Source organism: Podarcis melisellensis, assembly GCF_964234715.1.
Source record: "Podarcis melisellensis genome assembly, chromosome: 1".
Classification (NCBI taxonomy): domain Eukaryota; kingdom Metazoa; phylum Chordata; class Lepidosauria; order Squamata; family Lacertidae; genus Podarcis; species Podarcis melisellensis.
The window spans coordinates 29,045,136-29,067,411 of NC_138528.1; the positions used below are offsets into that span (position 1 = coordinate 29,045,136).

Here is a 22,276-nt window from a genome sequence, read left to right on the forward strand (position 1 = left end):
CCAGCCAATGGGGAGGCGCGCTCTTGCCCTTTCCGCTGAGCGCGAGCAAGGTCACTCCCGGCGCTAAGATGGCGGCGGGCGCCGTCTCTGCGCGGGAGGGTGGCGAGGACGCTTTCCGCCGTCTCTTTCGCTTCTACCGGCGGTGGGAGGGCTCGGACCCTTCTGGAGCCATTGATTTCTCGAAGCCAGCGGCGCGGCAGGTAAACCGGACGCTAGTGCCTTACCACACCGCCAACGCACGCTCTTGTCTCCATGGTGACAGCTGCCCCTTCCGGGTTCTTGCACGTGCCGCCCCCTCCGGGGGGGGGGAACCTTCTCTTCTCCATCCCACGTATAGATTTTGCCTCTGTATTTGCAACTGAGCAGAAATGCCGGATGGATGGATGGAGGTGGGAAGGCTCCTCTTGTGGCAGAACTGAAGTTATGCGGGGGGTTAGGCCAGCCACCCACAACATGTGCACTCAGGTGTGGAATTCCTCAGGTAGGGAGAGTGTCGATTTTTAATTTTAAAAAGAGACTAGTACAGCATATCGCTGCATGCAAGCAGCCACAAGCATTCAAAAATATAATTCACACACGTGCAGTCTGAAGCAATACAGGATTCTGCTTTTTTTTTTGTATAAGGCGCATGAATATAATATATATATATATATATATATATATATATATATATATATATATATGCAGGTTTTGGTGTCCTCGGGTGTCTTCCCGTGTAAAAGTTGGGGTGTCTAGGCGACGTTTCGACGAGGTCTCACTCGTCATCTTCAGGCTGGTGCTTTCGGCTTCTTGTTACTGGAACAGAGCAGGATCTCAGTGTTTGAGTTCCTATAAATACTGTTGAGGGGGTGTGGTGTATAGCCTCCAATGTTCTGGGCAGAGAGGAAGTTCCCAGGCTAGTGTGCCTTTTCTTCTTTTGTTCCTTAATTACTTGAGGGATATCTTGAGTGATTTCTTGAGTGATATCCTGAGCACCAGCCTGAAGATGACGAGTGAGACCTCGTCGAAACGTCGCCTAGACACCCCAACTTTTACACGGGAAGACACCCGAGGACACCAAAACCTGCATTCCTGTACCCGTGAAAATCTACGAAAGCAAATATATATATATATATATATATATATACATATACACACACACACATATATATATGAAAAATCTAGACTGTTAGCCTTTTAACCAGCCATAAGAGAGATGCCAGCGGTTAAATCTGAAACGTTTAGTCTTCAAGGCAGTACGCAGTATTACCGAAGTGTGGCTTTTCCACAAAATGACCCTGCGTTTCTGATTGGAGTGTGCCTTTGGGATTGTTGGTGAAAGGGGTGAAGGAGAGTGGTAAACTGAATCCTCATGAACGGTTGTGGGCATCTAGAGAAATGAATGTCTTTTATTATAATAGTTTACAAATACTGATGATTTGTTTGTTCGTTTATATCCCAACTTTTCTCCCAGAAAAGTAGGTCAGAAAAATTGAAGCAAACGTGGATAAAAGCATATAAAAGATAATAGTTCAATTACTTTTAAACTATTATCTTTCATATGCTTTTAGCTTTCTGTTTTTTATCCTTGTTTGTTTTTATAAGAGAATTAGAATCATATGAAAACAAATCTAGTAAAGAAAAAAAACAGTGCAGCACTACTAAAAGCCCTTTCCTTAAGAACAGTTAGCTCCCCCAAACCCACCAGAAGATTACAGTCTTCACTTCTTGGCAGAAGGATAATGAGGGAGCCAGTCTAGTCTCTCTAGTAAGGGAGTTCCAGCCTGGGAACAGTCACCAAGAAGGCCTCCCCCATGTCCCCACCAAGCATGCCTGTGAGGGTGGCATCTCATGAAAATCTTGGAGCCCAGCCAGGTTCATTTGAGAGAAAATGGTTCTTTGGATAGCCTGGGCCTAAGTGTAGGCTGGTTGTCTTTAGGATATCACTTTTTTTGCTGCACAAGCAAAGATACATTTATTGATATTCATGGCATTTTCAAAAGATTAGCATCTTACAGCTGCTACAGTTTACTGATCTGTCACCAGCATTCTAATCTTTTCCACTGAAGGGAAATGGTTACAGTCAGACATACAGTGGTACCTCAGGTTACAGACGCTTCAGGTTACAGACTCTTCTAATCCAGAAATAGTACCTCGGGTTAAGAACGTTGCTTCAGGATGAGAACAGAAATTATGCGGTGGCGGCGCAGCAGCAGGGGGAGACCCCCATTAGCTAAAGTGGTGACTCAGGTTAAGAACAGTTTCAGGTTAAGAACAGACCTCCGGAATGAATTAAGTTCTTAACCCGAGGTACCACATTATGTCCCATTGAGTTCAGTCAGGCTTGTTGTTGTTGTTTAGTCGTGTCCGACTCTTCGTGACCCCATGGACCAGAGCATGCCAGGGCACTCCTGTCTTCCACTGCCTCTCGCAGTTTGGTCAGACTCATGTTTGTAGCTTCGAGAACACTGTCTAGAAGAAGAAGAAGAAGAAGAGTTTGGATTTGATATCCCGCCTTTCACTCCCTTTAAGGAGTCTCAAAGCGGCTAACATTCTCCATTCCCTTCCTCCCCCACAACAAACCATCTCGTCCTCTGTCGTCCCCTTCTTCTTGGGCCCTCAATCTTCTTGTGCCCAAAATCAGGGTCTTTTCCAGGGAGTCTTCTCTTCTCATGAGGTGGCCAAAGTATTGGAGCCTCAGCTTCACGATCTGTCCTTCCAGTGAGCACTCAGAGCTGATTTCCTTAAGAATGGATACGTTTGATCTTCTTGCATTCCATGGGACTCTCAAGAGTCTCCTCCAGCACCATAATTCAAAAGCATCAATTCTTCAGCGATCTGCCTTCTTTATGGTCCAGCTCTTGCTTTCATACATTACTACTGGGAAAACCATGGCTTTAACTATACGGACCTTTGTTGGCAAGGTGATGTCTCTGCTTTTTAATATGCTGTCTAGGTTTGCCATCGCCTTTCTCCCAAGGAGCAGGCGTCTTTTAATTTTGTGACTGCTGTCACCATCTGCAGAGATCAAGGAGCCCAAGAAAGTAAAATCTCTCACTGCCTCCAATTCTTCCCCTTCTATTTGCCAGGAGGTGATGGGACCAGTGGCCATGATCTTCGTTTTTTTGATGTTGAGCTTCAGACCATATTTTGCGCTCTCCTCTTTCACCCTCAATAAAAGGTTCTTTAATTCCTCCTCACTTTCTGCCATCAAGTGAGGCTTACCCCCAGGTAAATGGGGTTAGACTTTCAGCCTGTTAATTTCATAAAGCTCTTTGAGAAAATTACCTCTGGATACAATATCATTATACACACCTAGAGTTGCAGCACCGCCAGACGCCTCTTGTGCTCAGATTGTGAATTGCAGTAAGGAAGCAACTCGCTATCCGGACACAGGAAGGCCAACTTGGAATTGTTCACGTGTTCAGCAGATTACTTTTAATTATGCTCATGTGCGCTTACCAGATGGCTGGTTTTGCATGTGTAATCAAAGAAGTTATAATTACAGTCCCGCATATTTATCTGATGCTCAATGCTGCCTCAACAGACTGACATGGGTCCTGCCTAGTTGCTCAGTTTTAGAAAAGAATAGGTACAGGTTGTTGAGCTCTCCTTTAGGAATGTGCTAGACATCTTTCTGTGATATAAGAACACATACATAAACATGAAGAGAACACAGTACTCCTGTTACCTTAACCTGTACGATCTTAAACTTTTCTTACAAAAAACCCAAAACAAATAAAAAATTTAAATAAATAAAAAACAGTGAGATATAGGAGTGCAAATATCCAGAGTGTGGGGTCAGGTGGGATTACTATGAGGAATTACCGTATTTTTCGCCCTATAGGACGCACTTTTCCCCCTCCAAAAATGAAGGGGAAATGTGTGTGCGTCCTATGGGGCGAATACAGGCTTTCACTGAAGCCTGGAGAGCAAGAGGGGTCGGTGCGCACCAACCCCTCCCGCTATCCAGGCTTCAGGAAGCTATCCGCAAGCCTTGGGAGCCCGCGGGAGTTCCCTCTGGTCTCCCAAGGCTTGCGGAGAGATGTCTGTATCCTGAAGCCTGGGGCTCCCTAGGCTTGCAGATAGCAGCCTGTTTTGGGGCCGAGGGAAGCTCGGGCTTCCCCCACCCCAGCCCCGCGCCTGGGGGGGAAACATTTTTTTTTTCTTTATTTCTCTCCCCCCCAAAAAATCTAGGTGCACCCTATGGGGCGAAAAATACGGTAGGTAGAAAACTAGTGGGGTGGGGAAGGCATTCTGGTTTTTCTCTGAATATCTCTCCCTTTAGCTAGTTCTGCTTTGGGTTCTTAAGTCTAAATCCTTTAAAGACTATTTATTTGTTTAAATATGTGATTTGTCTTTTGTATGAGCCTCAAGGCAGTTTTAATATGCATCATATCTGAGCTTAGGTTCTTGCCTCTGAAAACTAAAGTTACAATCACCTACTTGGTACTTAAGGGGCCGCTTCATGGTTTTTTAACAATCAAGTGGCATATACATTTTATGAAATAAATAACAGGGTAATCTTTTTACTGGTCACAGTGCCTTAGCCATTGTCTTGAAAAATAATTGGCAGTCTATACACATGACAATGGAGAAGTAGTGATAATTATGGGAAACTAGTCAGAAATCTAGATGAAAATGCAAATTTCTGTGCACACTAAAAGACTGTATAAGAATGCACAGACAATTGTCCTAATTTTGGAATATTGCTGTTGAACGTTTTTAATGTAGATTTCTTATCTCTTCGATTGCTCTTTAAAGCTGAAAGGAGAGACCTGTATCATGGCCCACTCACTTGTTTGGTACATCCACAGTGCCTCTGATTATCATCATCCTTGTTTGTGGCAAATATACGAATTACATTTGTTCTTCTCTGTGCTTGATTTTTTTTAATCAATGGGCTTTAAACACTGGTGACATCTCACAAAAGTTCAGTGTACCCTTGCAAGGAAACTGCATAGGAGTGCTCACTGTGTTATGCATTTTACTAGTTAGTTCTCCACTGTGTGTTCTGTCTCTTCCCTGTCTTTTTTTTAAAGCCTCTTTGCATTATTATCAGACATGTTGCAGAAAGGAAGATTCTGTCTTTCCTATTGCTTCTTACCCACCTCATCCCATTATCTTCTGACTGTTGCAGGAAATTAACTACTGAAGAGAAAATTAACAATAAAGGTGACATTTTCAGGGTGACAGAGGATTAACACTGTCTTCAGTAACAAAAGATCCCTTTTTATTTCATTAAGAATAACATATTAAAAGTGACTACTAGGTATTAACAATTTCCGACTAGCACCAGTGCTTAGACAGGTTTACTGGTCCTCAGTTAATACTGTAATGAGTGCTGTATAATTACAGCCCTCCCAAGGAGAATTTCTGTCACAGAAAGAAGCTCTTCAGACCTCAAGATTGCATAATTATGATTACCCTCTTATTTCTTCAGCATCGTTTGTAATTTCAATTAAAATCACATATCCACCAGAGTTGGAAACTAATGCATTATCCCAATTGAAATTGGGATTCTACTCTGCCACAGGCTATAAAATGTTGTGGCTTTCTAGCACTAGCAATCCCTGTGTTAATAGCCATAATCGTACATAATGTTGGGATTATGGTGCAGACAGAAAAGTGAGCTGTTTGTCAGAACGCTGTGACTTCAGGTTTCACAACCTCCTGAATCAAGAAATAAAATGTGCCACAAAAACCATCACAGGTCCAGAGAAGCAACTGCTGCTTTATTGTCTATCTGACAGTTCCCCTGTAATGAAAACAAATACTATATTGCTTTGAAGAGCTGAAATTCTAAATATAGTACATGCCTCTGACTCAGGTATTTTACAACCTGGTAGATTTCAGGAAGCATCGCGAATCAGTGCGATAGGTATGCATCAATGGGAAAATTTGAGTGTAAGTTCAATTTCCTGGGTTTACTATTATTTCCATTTTAAAGCTATAGTAACTGACTCTAAAAGATAGTAGGCACAGTCCAGCAAACAGCCCCAGTACAACTAACATCAGGCCCACTTATTTCAGAAAAACACTATTAACTTTTGCTTCATTGTCCCCACTGACTTATTTTGATAACCCATTGAATTTAAAGGTAACACTATCCAATGAACTCTGCTGGTAATTAAAATATTTTAGTGAACTTTTAGTATAAACTTGCCTTCTCCACAGAATATTTAAACTGGCAAGGTTCTTCCTCCCCCCTTTTTGAAGGCTGACTTTGAGAAATATCAAGGTGTTTTCTGAGCATGTCCAAACTCAGCACAAGATCTAGCTGGTTTCTCTGCTCTTGTTGGGAAAAGGCCCTGGAAAGATCCGCCAGGCAGCTTAGTAAGGTACAAGGCACCCTCAACTCTGAGCTAAGGAGGAAGTTTGGGGCTTATTTTTGTAGATGAACGTAGCCTCTCTGAAACGTATTGACATCACATTTAAGACTCAGTTCCTTTCAAGGGGCAGATTAGGGTTGGTGATGGGCACAACTCCTACTGGCTAATAAAATTCAGCCAGGTTTTGTGGGTCACATTTCAGGTGTCTCATATTCAATTTTTCGCCACCAGATTGTCAGCTCTCCCCTGAGTTTTTCCTCAGTAAGTGATCACGATGCTTACAGAGCAGGACTGCGTCCAGTTAATCAGTGGAAAGCCTATGGCCTCAAAAACTATCCAGGTGAGTGTGTTTGTATGACAAGCGAGGGGTAGGGGATGACTTTTTTGATGTGGTGTTTGCTTCTCTCATTATTTATGATATAAATGTTATATGATCCAAATTTGGTTGGGAGAACAGTTTGTAGCAACCTGTATTGTTTCTGAAGGACATAGGTTGTAAACTTGTACGCTCTGTGTTCCTGCTGTTTCTCAGTGTTCTTTTCAGTGCTCACATGTATACAGGCCCTAACAATCTCTTCCCCATCCACCTTCATTTTTGTCTAGGGTTTATATTTATCCCAGATCCCTTCCTTCCTGGCTGCCAGCGTCACTGGGTGAAGCAGTGCCTGAAGACGTACACCCAGAAGCCTAATGTGTGCAATTTGGATATGCACATGTCTTCTACGGAAACCACTGATCTGTGGGGGAAGAGTCAGCATCAGTTGCGGTATGTCCTGGTTCCAAATAATCCCAAGGCAATTTGATAAAAGGTCATTTACATACAGTGGTACCTCGGGTTACATATGCTTCAGGTTACATACGCTTCAGGTTACAGACTCCGCTAACCCAGAAATAGTGCTTCAGGTGAAGAACTTTGCTTCAGAATAAGAACAGAAATCGTGCTCCAGCGACACGGCAGCAGCAGCAGGAGGCCCCATTAGCTAAAGTGGTGCTTCAGGTTAAGAACAGTTTCAGGTTAAGTACGGACCTCCAGAATGAATTAAGTACTTAACCCAAGGTACCACTGTATCTCCTTTATATCCCAGTTCAATAATCACTGACCCCATCTGTATGAGTGCCATTGGTCACTCCCAGAGTTGGCTCATTCAACAACATCATGAATTCAAGCCTTTAGTGTCATCAGCCCAGTATTGTGGAATACTCTGCCAGTAGATACTGCAGGCACCTGCTGTTTCAGCTTTCAAATGCCTGCTGAAAGCTTCTATTCTGTCAGGGTTATTCAGACAGTTGAGAGCATATTCACAATAATTTCTGATTTCAACTTTTATATTTCTTTATTGTATTTTGTATGCACAATTGTTTTAACTGCTCTGATTTTTTTATGAATAGTTATATATAAATATGTTTATAAGTAATAAAGTCTCTTAACTGTGTTTTAAGTGTCTGGTATTGTCTTTGGTTCTATTTAAGAATAACCAAGGTGCTAACATATTTCTGTTCAGATTATTTAACACTAACCAACTTGTTCTTTGAAACAAACTAGGTATTTACTTTTTATTAAAAAATACATGAAAAAAAGCATTGATGTTTATCCATAGTGTACTAATTTCAAGAGACAGCTTTGTCTTGGTTGCTAACTATTCTCAGTACTGGATTCATGAACTTAGAGGCCCTCTGTGCTGCTCTATGCTGTTCATTCACCCTATTACAGTGGTGCCTCGCAAGACGAAATTAATCCGTTCCGTGAGGCTCTTCGTATAGCAGTTTTTTCGTCTTGCGAAGCAAGCCCATTGACAGCTTAGCGGATTAACGCTACAGCTGTCAAGCGGCTTCCAGCGATCAGCTGTTAAGCGGCTTATCAGCGGAACAGCTGATAAGCGGCTTAGCGGCTTAAGAAAAGGGCGGAAAAAGCGGAAAAAACCCGCGGGGGGATGCAAGATTTTTTTCGTCTTGCAAAGCAACCCCATAGGGGAATTCGTTTTGCGAAGCGCCTCCAAAACGGAAAACCCTTTCGTCTAGCGGGTTTTTCGTCTTGCGAGGCACCACTGTACATGTGACTATGTCAAAATTAGGGTTGTATAAGGATATAATAATAATAATAATAATAATAATAATAATAATAATAATAATATACTTCCCTATTACCAGACAACTTTAGAACAATTCCTGCTGTAGGTCAGAGCAGGGGACAAATGTCGGCTCCCTCGGCCTGAAAAGCAAGATGAGCGCCACACCCCATAGTCGCCTTTGACTGGACTTAACAATTCAGGGAACCTTGACCTTTTACCTTTAGCTACTTATAGTGATGGGGAGAGTGGTAAGAACAATCAGGTAAGCAGTTGAAAGCTTGGACTTAGCCAGGAAAGTGAAAAGCTTTCTCCCCTTTTCCCTTGAGGATTTCTTCTACCTCAACTTCTTTCTCTGAGGATTTTTTTTGTCTTTGATTATTCTGTGAGCAGTAGAGGAAGCTGCGCTGCTCAAGCAGTTTTGGAGATACAATTTTTGCAGCATGGCAGTGAATTAACCTTATTTGTAGTTGTTTGACCTGAGTTTTTGACATTACAGTTGGGCATCCAGTCAAGCAAAGGGGCCAAAGGATTAAATGAGGCTGAAATGCACTTGCAGAGTAATGTAATTAAAACTTGTCATTATCTGCACAAGGAGCCAGTTATTTGTAAAGGCTGCCGGTTCTATTTGACCCGGCAATGAAATTTAAATGCTGAAGTTTTACCTCTATAAAACTTTCCTCCAGCACCAGGATAAAGGATTTCAACAGTGACTGCCCTGGGAGGTCTTAAATGGTAAAGTCAGGTGATTTGCACTTCTTTTCAGTTGTTATTTTAAAAGTCTTTTTTATTGCCCAAATATGGGCTTTTGGGTGTGTTCTCTGATTTTGATGTCTGAACTGACTTATAACAAGTTGATGGTTTAGAAATACCACAATAAATAAATATTTGGAAGCTACAGTCATACCTCTTGTTACGTTCGGTTCAGGTTATGTCTTTTCAGGTTGCGTCCCGTGGCGACCTGGAAGTACCAGAAAGGGTTACTTCCGGGTTTCGCCACATGCACAGATGCGCAAAATGGTGTCATGCGCAGAAGCGGCGACCCGCGCTTGCGCAGACGCGGGTTGCGTTCCTTTCAGGTTGCGAACGGAGCGCCGGAACGGATCCTGTTCGCAACCAGAGGTACCACTGTAGTGTATTTCTGCTTTTAAGGTAATGTGGTGTAGACCTCTTTCCATGGTCAGAGATGTTGGGTGTCTGCCTTGACCTGGTGGTTGCAAGCAGATCCCACTGGCAAACTTTTAATATCTTTTCTCTTTCATTTTGGAGCTAATTTCATAGTGCCCAAAGACAGTGATGCCATAATAATAATAATAATAATAATAATAATAATAATAATAATAATAATAACGACAACAACAACAAACAACAACAACAAACAACAACAGTAACAATATATTTCTTAAACCTTGCCCAACTGACTGGGTTGCCCCAGCCATTCTGGGCAGCTTCCCAAAAAAATACAGAGGGAAAGAAAAAAGAAAGAAAGCATTATAAACTTGAATATACCAAATTGAATTGCATATATACACAAAACTCAATGTAGGTGGACTCGGGAGACCTGGAGGCTTCCCTGCACCTTTCCACGCATAGCTCTGTGACCTACAGCCATTTCTTTGCTACTCTGGAGCTTCTGTAGTTTTCAAAGTTTTGCAGATGCATCTCAGTTCTGCTGTGCAGCACTGTCTGCCATCTTAATTAGGGGCACCCTGCCAAGATGTGTCAGTGTTCTTCAACCAGATCTCCAAACGCACTTGCTGTTTCTCCTCCCACTCACCCAGCTCTTCCAGTGCTCTTTAATCCTGACCTGCAGTTCTCCCTGCTGCTTTGTTCTCAGCAGCGTGGAATATCATATTAGGCACGACAGTAATTGCTTGTGAAGCTACGTGAAAATATGAAGACCTGAGCAGCTTACTAAAAATATGTCATGAACTTTGTGTCTCTCGGTCAACTACAACATAGTTTCTCTAGGCACTTAGAAAATTAATTTGCAAGTGCCAAATTCAGTGCAATTTGTCTGTGTCTTGGAAGCTTGGGGCTGGTTGTGGATCTCAGTGTCACAGGCAGTGCTAAAAAGTTACTGTACAAAAGTAACTGGATTCCCTCCCCCCCCCCCCCGTGAGATTAAGGAAGGAAATGGGATAATCTATTCTGTTAAAAAAGGATAGTAGTAGTGGGTGCAAGTTGGATTTCTTCCTGTGCACTTAAAGATAGGGAGGCCCAGCTTTCCAGATCAGATACTGCTATTGAGATTATGTAACTTCAAGAATTGGTGGCCTGAATTTGTGTGCTTTTTTCTACCCTGCCCATCTTGTTTTCCTTTTGTATTGTATCTATTGGATATTAAGCCTGCCAGCAGCTACTACCCTTTAAAAATATATCTGTACACTGCTTAGAAATTTTTAGGTTGTTCACAAGTGATAAATAATAATAAAGAATTTGAGCCACTTGGCACTATCATTTATCAAAATGCTCTGAAAGAGGCCCCCAAGTTGCGTGTCTTAGTATTTCATTGATTTGAAATGACAAGTTACAGGAACATGCAATTATCTGTGGATTGGGAAACATGATCTTTTTATCATTATCAAATGCAATCCTACATGAATTCTGATAGGCAATGTGCCATATTGTTGCAAGAGAAAAATGGAATGGGTTTCATTTACTTTAGATTCAAAGATATTTCAAGATGGAACTTTAATTCCTCCAGTCAGACCAGCTCAGCTTTCCATTAAGCCTCCTACACAAATCGACATCTTTCCCAGTCTTGGAAATACTCACCTTATCCAGCTTTTCTTCACCCTTCCATAGTTCCATTTCACTTTTCCAAAATACTTTCTGTGAATTGCCTTAATCGACCCTTCAGCTCACAGCCCATTTTTTCCCTTTATATTTTTATCATTGAACCTATTGTTGAAAATGTAGCACAGATCAAAACTCACTCACATTTGTACAAGTAATAATGAGAATCAAGCTTTATGGGCAGGCTTTTTTAAAGTTAAGAATTGTATTAAGCTGCATCAGAAACTTGGCTTTCTGTATGAAACTCTTGCAGAGATTCATAATTGAAATTGATTTTTTTTTTAATTTTCTTTTGTATCTTTCCAGAAACAAAAGTTCCAGCAAACGGGCCTCAAAAACTTTACTGGAAAAGCTTCGCTGGGTGACTTTGGGTTACCATTATAACTGGAATACAAAGGTATTCAAGGACAACAGAGCCTCTTGGCAATGTATAACAGGAAGATAATATGATAGCAAATATTTGTTGATTTTATTTTTGCAGTGGTTAGAAAAGTCACTGTGCAAGCTTTCTGCTAAAGACCCCATGGCTTCTTAAAGATATTTGAAGCCAAAACATTCTAATCAGATTGAAAACTTGAGGTAGAGTGAGAAAGAATTGTCTATCAGCATGCTGCAGACATGCTTAACCAAATGAGCCTGCAGCCTTATCTGCTTAGTGTCTGGCCTTAATAAGAAATCCACCTATTCCCAGTCTTCTCATCAGAAACATTTAGCAAACCATATTGAGGTTTCTAGTTCAGGGAAGTTTGTATATAGGAATTTGTGGGAAAGATTCTGGACTATGTCACCCCTGTGTGAAAAATATTAATCGTCATGTCTGGTATACTGAGTGTCTTGATTTTTGTTCCTGGGTCTGATCTATAAAATCACTGTTGCAACCGCTAGCACTAACCGAGCTTCTTGTTGGCAATAGCAGAGGAAGTGACAGTTGAGGCTCTAAAGCCCATTTCGAATGGATGTTACACTTGGAACTCCAGTAGGGGAAGCTGCCTAATCTGCTCCCCACCTCAGCTTTGGAAAGGAGATAGTGGGCTCCAACACAGCCAGGCATTGACCTAAAACTCACTTTAAGTCACGACTGGATGTGTTCATAGGATGGCTTTGTTCCTCTGGAATTCTGTTTGCGTATTTGTTGTTGTTCTTTTGCTCCTTCGCCAGAAATATTCAGCCAACCACTACACGCCTTTTCCATCTGACTTGGCTTTCCTCTCGGAGCAAGTGGCTAAAGCTTGTGGTTTTCCACGTTTCCAAGCGGAAGCAGGAATCCTCAACTACTATCACTTTGATTCATCTCTGGGAATTCACGTGGATGAGTCCGAATTGGACTATTCTCAACCGCTTCTATCATTCTGGTAGGCTACCCAAACATTTTGTAGAAGGCAGCGTACACCTTTCATCTTCTAGCTAATGCATCTTGATTAAAGGGTACAAATGACAGGTTTCATGTGGCAAGCGCAAACTTCCTGCCTCTGGAAGTATGAAGTGTAGGGAAATAGGGCAGATCAAGATCATGGGCAGCAACCGACTACTGATCCAGAATAGTAGGATTGCTGAAGTCTATGGGAGCCATTGTTTATTTCATTTATAAACATTGATTCCGTATCCCGCCCCCCAGTAACAGCCCTGTAGGCTAGCCTGTCAATTGACCTTTGTCCATCCCAACATTCTGCACTGTTCCTGAGTTTCTTCTCTGTAAACTGAGGTCAGACTGCAAGTGAAGGCTACAACCCAAAATAGAAGACCTATTCTGTGGAAGAAGCAGTGAAGGAGTACTTCTTAATGCTTCTTTTTCTTTACTGTTTACATTGGGGAAAGTGCCAATAAATAATTTCTATTATTGGGGATAGAATGGAGAGGGAATTTTAGCAGAAAAATCACTAGTTGGGAGATAGTTGAGAAACACCCCACCACGCCTTCATGGCTGCGTTTTGTAAAAGAAAATAATAACACCTGGGACAAGCTACGTGCTGTCAGGTGTCCTGTGTGGTTTGGCCTTGCGAATAACTTTGACCATTACATAAGAACAGGGCAAGCTCACCCATGAGACAAGGTGAGGCCACCGCCTCGGGTTGCAGGATCCACAGTGGCAGCAGATCCCAATGTAGATATTTAGTCTCCCCCCACCCTTGTTTCTGACGTAGATCTTTACTAACCCTTCTTCAATGATAGGGAGTAGGACACCATTCTGCAATTTGCCTCAGGTGCTAATATGTTTTGGAAGTTGCCCCATACCTGTGAAACACCCTGCCTTCAGATGTCAAGGAGATAAAGAACTATATAACTTTTAGAAGATATTTGAAGGCTGCCCTGTATTGGGAAGCTTTTAATGTTTGATGTTTTATTATGTTTCAATATATGCTGTAAGCCGCCCAGAGTGGCTGGGGAAACAAAGCCAGATGGGTGGGGTATAATTAACAACATTATTATTATTATTATTATTATTATTATTATTATTATTATTATTATTTATTATGTCAGGTCCATCTAGGTCAGAATTGTGCGCTGACAGGCAGCGGCTACCCAGGATTTCAGGCAGGGGTGTCTCCCAGACCAACCTGGAAATGCCAGGGATCAAAATTGGGACCTTCTGAATGTAAAGCAGATGTTCTACCACTGAGCTACAGCTCTTTCCCTAATAAACGTGTTAAAAGTACCATAAGAGGAAGGGTGTGGGGAGCTGTTTGTTTGCTTTAGAGTTGAATGAGATAACACTTTGGAAAGTGCATATGTATTATGTAAATTATAACAAAAATACAGCACAACACGGGTGATCTTTATGTGTGCCAAGTTGCAGCGGAACTTCCACCTTGCCTATTGAGAAGAGAATAGCTGGTAAAATCTTCCCATAGCTACAGTTTTACTAACTGCCTTCCCTCTTTTTCCTCTGTTTAGTTTTGGACAGTCATCCATATTTTTGTTAGGGGGGCTGAAACGAGATGAAGCCCCTGTGGCCATGTTCATGCACAGCGGGGACATGATGATCATGTCCGGCTTCAGCCGCCTGCTGTACCACGCAGTGCCCAGGATTCTTCCCAACCTGGAGGGGAAGCCTTTGCCTTCTTGCCTGGAGCTGCCTCTCCCTGCTGACCTTCCTGAAGACTCTGTTATGGAGCCCTGCTCTCAGGAGGACTGGCAAGTCTGTGCCAAGTATCTGCAAGCATCCCGTGTCAACATGACTGTCAGGCAAGTGCTTGCTGAAGGTCAGAGCTTCCCAACTGAAGCCAGGACAGGGAGAGACCTGGATGCTTCCTCCGTAGGCTCTTATCATGAGGAGCACAGTGAAATAAAAAAGCACAAGTCTGATTCGGGCAGCTGAAACTTGGCCGTATGGAGCAGCAACATACAAAGTGGACGTGTAACAAAATGTTTTGAACTTTGTGGGCGAAGTACATGGCTCAGACCAAAAGACTATTTGTGTTGTTTTTTCTCCCAAGGTCACACAACTAAAGAATGTCGCTCCAGTGCTTTGGTTAACTCCATCTGAATATAATAAACATTCCCTGACTTATAGCTGTCTTGTTACTTTTACAAGTGACATCTTTTAGAAGACACCTGAAGGCAGCCCTGTTTAGGGAAGTTTTTAATATCTGATGTTTTATTATATTTGTATTTTTTTGTTGGAAGCTGCCCAGAGTGGCTGGGGAAACCCAGCCAGATAGGTGGGGTATGTATGTATGTATAAATTATTATTATTATTATTATTATTATTATTATTATTATTATTATTATTATTACCATGAGGTATTAGAACTGGAGGGAGGCACCAGCCAAAGGAGCAGCTGTTAAGTTTCAGATTTTTGCAACCCTAGGTCGTGCCTAAAATAAGCAGGTATGGGTCTGTTTCTTGCCTAGGCGGGAGGCCACAAGGGGAACCCAGAGGAGGGAATGTTACAGATAAATAATAAACCAAATTTTAACTTTAGTTCAGACTGAAATGACCATTCAAAGACACTTTGCTTGCAGCAGAATGTACATCCCTTCATATTGCTAGCCTGCTCTAGAGAGACCTGCTGTATGCTTTGCAATGTGCTTATTACCTACTGACTGATACCAAGGGTTCATTTTGAGGGTGGGATGAGGCTTTTATTTAAAACAACCTCCCTTTCTCGGAGGAAAATAATTAGGGACTGTGTAGTGATTTTTCTATTCAATATGTCCTTTTCTTCCCCTTGTCTCTGAATACTAAAACTGCCCTGTTCCATCAGCGTCAGGCCGTTTGGCTGCCTGCATAATGCAATCTTTGCAGTCTGCCTCCTTCAGGAACAAGCAGAAGAGAATGACTTTACAAACAGGAACAATGAAGTTGTAGATGAAGCGCCCAGAAAGAAAATTAATCAGCGACTATCTCTATTGCCCAAAAGGTAAATATATTGAAACAAATAAGGACAACACAGTCTTCAGTGCCCATCTGTTTTAGGATTCCGACTTCCCTATCTGGTTTTTAATGCAATTTTAATTGCCAGAGTGCAGCGCTCTGTCCCAGGGGTGTTTTGTCGCACTTTTCCCATGAATAAGCTTACTCTGTTTTAAATTAAAGATCCCTATCTGTCTTGGAGGGCTGTTTCTCTCTCTTTCCTCCTCCCCTCCTCCTTTTTGCTTAGTTATTTTGTTCATGCTGCAGTATTGTTCATGCTGCCTTGAGCAACTCTCACCTTTTCCTTCAGGCTGTGTCTAGCTCTGCTGTTCCTGATATCCCCTGGCAGAACAAGGAGTATCTGTTCACCTCTACATGGCTAAACTCTGAGGAAGTTGGACATTTCTTTGCAATGCTCAACCATGGCGTGGGTTTGGTATAGTCCTCCATATCTCTCTCTGGGCTATTCATTCCTGTGGTGCATCAGGATTTTCAAAAGAAAACAACTGGCACCTGTTTTCAGATGTTAGGCTTGCATTTCATTAATGGTTCAAAGTCTTTTCTGCGCAGGCATTCAATATGGAATGATACTAATAAATTAGTTTTCCTGAGATAACATGTGAGGGTACACAAAGGAAGAACTGAATTCTCTTTCCCATTGAGACTCAGAAACAGCCCACATTTGCCAGCAAATGCAGCTGGGAGCTGCATCCAGTCATGACTCCCTGACATGCTTGTTGTGTTCACTCTTAGCATTTCCAGGGGAATACTTAAGCTTTCTTCTGAGTAAGCATGCATAGGGTTACACTATTAAAATGTTTGGGGTATATACTTATAAAACTATAATGTGTACAGTAGCTCACAGATCTCCCATATAAAGTATGTACCTGAGATGGCCACTTCTGCTTCTGCTTGTTGTGGAAAGAAGGGGGGGTGTTTAGGTTTACCTTAAGAGAGGTTGGCTGCCTGCTGTCAATTAGTGCAGGTCAGCTAATCCCAGGACATTTTAAATTGTGCTCAGTGTGGCTGCCTATCATTTTATTTAACAAACAGTATATATATATACAGCGTGAGTGGCGCTGTGGTCTAAACCACAAAGCCTAGGGCTTGCCGATCAGAAGGTTGGCGGTTCGAATCCCCACGACGGGGTGAGCTCCTGTTGCTTGGTCCCTGCTCTTGCCAACCTAGCAGTTCGAAAGCACGTCAAAGTACAAGTAGATAAATAGGTACCACTCCGGTGGGAAGGTAAACGGCATTTCCGTGCGCTGCTCTGGTTCGCCAGAAGCGGCTTAGTCATGCTGGCCACATGACCCGGAAGCTGTACGCCAGCTCCCTCGGCCAATAAAGTGAGATGAGCGCCACAACCCCAGTCGGTCACGACTAGACCTAATGGTCTGGGGTCCCTTTACCTATATACCATTTAATTGTAAGATTGCCTCTAAGTCATTTACGACCTTATAAGCATGACTGAAACCTGGTGGGATGAGACTCATGACTGGAATGTAGGAATTGTGGGGTATAGCCTGTTCAAAGGAAATAGACCAAACAGGAAGGGAGGAGGAATAGCATTGTATATAAAGGGTGTGTATACTTGTGAAGAAATCCATGATCTGGAGCATGAAAAGCAGATTGAGAGTATATCGGTAAAAATTGTAGGAGAGAGAAACAACATTGCCCTTACTATGGGTGTCTGTTATAGACTGCCTAGCCAGACTGAAGCCTTAGATGATGCCTTATTAGAGCAGATCACCAAACATTTGAAAAGGAGAGAAATAGTAATCATGGGGGACTTCAACTTCCCTGATAGCTGTTGGGACTCAAACTCTGCCAAGAGTGTAAGGTCTGGCAAATTCCTCCATTGCCTCTATTGTCTGACAAATTCCTCCAATTTCATTTCCCAGAAGGTGGAAGAACCGACAAGGGGATCATCTATCTTGGACCTGGTCCTCACCAATAGGGAGGAACTGATTAATGAGGTGGAAGTGCCTGGAAACTTGGGAGGAAGTGATCATATTATCCTGGGTTTCAGAATACAGAGGCAAGGGAAAACTGAGTGTAGTCGGACACACAAACTGGACTTTAAGAAGGCCAGTTTTGAAAAGCTGAAGGAACTACTGGGTGTGATCCTGTGGTCAGAAATACTCAATGAGAAGGGAATCCACGAAGGATGGGAATTTCTAAAAAGAGAAATATTGAAGGCCCTAATGCATACAATACCAACAAGAAAGAAAAGTGGGAGGCATGTAAGGAAACCGGTGTGGCTGCATAAGGAGGTTACAGTTGAGAGTTAAGAAGGACATGTATAAGAAATGGAAGAAAGAGGAAATCACAAAGTAGCCAACAGTTGCAGGGGGGAAGTCAGGCTGGCAAAAGCTCAGAATGAGCTCAGGCTTGCAAGATAGATTAAAAATAATAATAAAAGGTTTCTTCGGTTATGTCCGATGTAAGAAGAACAAGCAAGTGGTAGGTCCTCTGCATGGGGAACACAGAGAAGTGCTATTGGGTAACAGAGAAAATGTGGAGCTACTCAACACCACTATTCTGTGTTGTCCTGCTTTGCATTTTCCGAAGGAGATTGAGAGAAGTAGTGTCCTGTAGCAGGGCTCCTGGGAGTCTGGTTTCCCAAGGGAGTCTGCTAAGCATCCATTCCTTTCTTTGTTAGGTGCTTGAGGAAGAGATAATGAACTTTTTTCTCATTAACAGAAAGGTCCTGTTGATTACAGAAGAGGGAAAAACAAACTATAGTTTGCTGTGGCACATTACAGCCATAATGAGGCTCAGAAGAGCCAACTGATGAGTATTGGAGATGGTTATTGATTTTTAAATGATGGAAGATTCAGCACACAGAAGTGAATCTAAGAGCCAGACTCATTCTTCATGCCATGTTTCTTGGTTACATATAGTCAGCACAGTACAAAGAGAGGGGAGTACAGGACGTTCTTGGCATCCTTCCGTCTTGGGAGACAATGGAGGAGTGCACCTTTGAAGGTGAAGCTACCCCTCCCAGTTTGTTGCCATCTGCAAATTTGATGAGCATCCCCTCAATTCCTTCAGCCAAGTTGTTTGAATCGGAGCAAACAGAGCAAATTGGGTTTTCTGTGGGTTGCCGTTTGCTCCAGTGCAGCAGTAAAATGTTTTTGTTTTTTTTCAGGGAAAGTTCCAGAGCTGAAATAAAATAAAAACACAACTTGGACATGCGGCATTAAAGTGGAGACCTGTGACTGGAAAGCATGGTGCAAAAAAGAAGTCTGGATGAACCCTTAGAGTCTATTAAAGTCTGTTTGCCAGTCTTTTTGACCTCTTCAGGTTGTTTTCCCCTCAGAATATTTAACAGGTTCTGCCTGGAGCCAGTTTAGTTTCTGGACTCAGTTCAGAGTGCTGGCTTTAACATAAAGCTTCTGGACCCCAGTACCTCAAGGACTGCTGTTCCCTATAGGAAGGGTCAGAGAGCCTTTTCAGTGGTGGTCCCTCACTTGTAGAATTCTGTCCCCAGAGAGGCATGCCTGGCACCAACTTAATCTATTTGTAGGTGCCAGGCTTTTGGTCCTCAATTTGAAGGATTTCAAGAACTTGCAATCTCTTTTAGTGGGGCAGGATGTGTCATTTATTTATACAGATGTGTTTTTTAGATTTTGATCAGTTGTGCTTGTTGTAATTGTTTCAGTGTTTAAGTCACTTTGGGTCGCATTTGTGAGGAAAGCGACTAATTAGTATTTATTATTATTATTACTACTATTATCATTTCCAATCCTTTCCCCACAGTTCTTGAAAAATAGAGAGCCTTAAAGGAAACAAGCTCTACCTATTGACTCTGCCCAACTTGAGTCACACCTGACTTCAGCTTTCTAAACGCAGTAGTGCAGGGAGTGGGGTCACAATAGACAATAGGAGAGGTTTAATGTCAATTTCTCTTCCCAGAGGACTCTAGGAATTACAGGTCTGAGAGGGGAATGGGACCTCCTAACAACTCCCAGCACCTTTAACAAGCGAAAGCTCCCAGAATTCTTTAGCGAAAGCCGCGACTGTTTAAAGTCATATTGTGGTGCTTTAAATGTATGTTGTGAATATGGCAAAAGTCAAACTTCCTCACATTGGGCCTCTTAAGCCAAGGAATGAGAGTGAACATCGACCAGAGTAAAGAAAAGAAAACAAAGATGACACAGCTGGAGGGGACCACTTGTTGCAGACACAGCAGACCCAAGAAGCTGGTGGCAAAAGTGACCTCCCTGGGGTCCAAGCCTGGGCAGTGTGCTGGAAGATTCTGCGCTGCCCAGATGACAAGGACCGGCCCCCCCCTTTTCGGCCCCTTTCAAAGGAAAGTAGAGCAATACATTTGGCACCAGCTTGGCTGCAGAAGTTGCAGGAAGGAGGCATACAAGCTGCAATCCAATCATTTTAGGAACTCCAGATTTGAGTAGGGTTTACTCCTTAGCCTTTTCTTCTCTCAAAGATGTCCCACAAGGTAGCGGAGTTTTAGGATCAGAGTTTTCCTTCTCCTGGATGGGCTACCTTCCCAAGTTGAAGAGTCCCATCTGCCCCTCATTTCCTTCAACAGCATGTGGAGAAACCGCTTCTTTCACCATTGTACCCACTATTGGTGTCACCTGCTCAATCCGCTGGAGCCTGTCTTCGTGGGCAGGGGAAGTCCCTAACTCACCAGGGGTTTAACGACCTATTGGCTACTCTCACCTTGTTTAACTGATCAGTCAAAGCCAGTTCTGGGGTGCGGCCACTGCTGCATGTTGACTAGGAGCCACAGGTGAGAGCTGAGTGCATGGTGGGGGCCAATGACAGACAAACTACCCCAGAAGGAGCATGGCGGGTCCCCCAGGAGAGATAGTAGAACAAAAGCGCACAGGCTGCTGTGTGTTTCAGGGTCTCCAAAGAAGAAACGCGAGAGAACCAGCTATTAAAAATACACACACACAGCCTGCTTTCAACATCTGGCATCCTAGGACAGCTGCTAGACTCCAGGGTCCAGTTCTAGCCCCTCTATATCAATTGTGTCTTAAGCCTGCAGTTAACTTTCCCATATTGCTCTTGGAGGGGAGCCATGTCAGGTGCTCTGGGCATTATGGGAAATTAAAATGGCCACACCTGGTCACCTTTGAATTGTTGCTGATGTTACAAGTGCCAGGAATGCCTAAAGGGGCATTTTGCCCAGGAACCACTCAAGCCTGCAGCCTTTCTTGAACGCCATCATGCAAGGAGGATATTTTTCTATTTGGGCATGTCAGCCACTATCATTCAAGATAAACAAAGAGGAGGCATATATCAGTCGTGTTTGTTATAGGATACAAGGCGGAAATAGGCCCATATCACATCTCCTGGCCCAATATGGCAGCCACGAAACCCGGTTTGGAAAAGATCATTCCTACATAAGGTGGCCCATCTCCTGCTTTGAAAAGCCTCCCTTCTGGATGATCCCTTTTGCCATTTCTGATCTGCTCCTTCCCCCTTGTGGCTGCTCCTGGCGTAACAGCCAAACACCACACAGATCACAGCTGCTAGAAGCCTTCGAACACAATGCCATTTCTGTTGAGAACCAGACCGAGTGCTCAGAAGCACGATCCACCACCGGTGCCTTGACTCACACAGCACTTGGCGCACTGCATAACAAAGGGAGTAAAAAAAAAAAAAGAGAGAGAGAGAGAATTATCCTCTGGCAGAATCATGAGCAATTTGGGAGTTTCTGCCTTTTTTCCTTGCAGGGTTTATGTGCCTTTATTTAGCAGCAGCCTGGCATGCGGGCTTCTATCAGCCTGGAGATGCAGTGATGGAGAAAGATAAACCTGCTGGTCTGGGAAGGTGAGGCTCTAGCTGACTCCAGTAGCAGATGCTGCTCCTGCATCTCATCCTGCAGATCAAGGCGCAGAAAGGCCATCTAGCTATGAGTCCCTCCCCCAATAAGTGTTCCTCTGCCTGACACATTTCCACCTGGCCTGGGAGAGCAGTGCCCTGGCTGACGGCAGCTACTTAGGCTCCTCCCTGACACGTTTGGGGGAATGTTTTTTCCTAGTTTGCCACCGTGGAGATAATACAGTCTCTTATGAAATGTGTTTGATCTATTCAAGAACGTATTTCTGTTGTATCTCAATATTAATTTGTTGATTGTTCTAGTGAGCCACTTTGAGCACAGATTGGAAAAGCAGCATTTAAATAAGCTCGACGATAATGTGTTTTCTCTCATCACACAGCTGTTAATAAGAGCCTTACATTGGGGACTGTTTAAAGCTCCTGTTTTCACATGTAACCAATAAAGTTCAACAGGTTTGTTAAGCATATAGAAATCTTATGTACATACACACTACATCTAAGGAGTGATGTCAATGTTTCATCATACTAACATCATACTGCTAAGTTAGGGGTGGTTTTTGTTTCAGGGGCCGAAGGCTGCACTTAAAAATCAACAACATGCCTTTATTTTTGAATTTTCATCATAGTTACAAAAGAACAAATACATCTAAGATAAATCCCCAGTTGCTCCCCCACCCCTCACAACAGCACACACTGAACCCACAAAAAGCAAGTCAGGCATCTTCAACATAGAATCCACTTTTAACCCAAACATGCATTTGGGGACCCATTTTTCAATCTTTTACCATATATTGGCATGGTGGTAGTGCTCCTGTTATGGCCCAGCTTGAGTCAGGCCGCGACCCAGCAGTTGAAGATCAGTGAGGTAAGTGATGATCTACTCCATGTGTTGTTTTGTGAGTAACTGCAGTCATTGAGGATAAGATAAG

General features: G+C 42.9%; 1 protein-coding gene across 3 annotated transcripts; it reads left to right on the forward strand.

Annotated features, from left to right (window-relative positions):
• Positions 1–66: 66 nt before the first annotated feature.
• On the forward strand, positions 67–21,812 carry ALKBH1 (alkB homolog 1, histone H2A dioxygenase). Of its 3 annotated transcripts, none has more exons than XM_081914491.1 (7): positions 67–200; positions 6,543–6,651; positions 6,915–7,077; positions 11,483–11,573; positions 12,335–12,528; positions 14,069–15,957; positions 21,242–21,812. In XM_081914491.1, exons 1-6 carry the CDS (start codon positions 69–71, stop codon positions 14,490–14,492), a joined length of 1,113 nt encoding a protein of 370 aa, XP_081770617.1. In that variant the 5' UTR covers positions 67–68; the 3' UTR covers positions 14,493–15,957; positions 21,242–21,812. The 3 variants fall into 3 exon arrangements, with proteins under 3 accessions (XP_081770617.1, XP_081770618.1, XP_081770619.1); XM_081914492.1 differs by having other exon boundaries at positions 14,069–15,537; XM_081914493.1 differs by lacking the exons at positions 67–200; positions 21,242–21,812 and adding an exon at positions 265–481 and having other exon boundaries at positions 14,069–15,731.
• Positions 21,813–22,276: the final 464 nt, after the last annotated feature.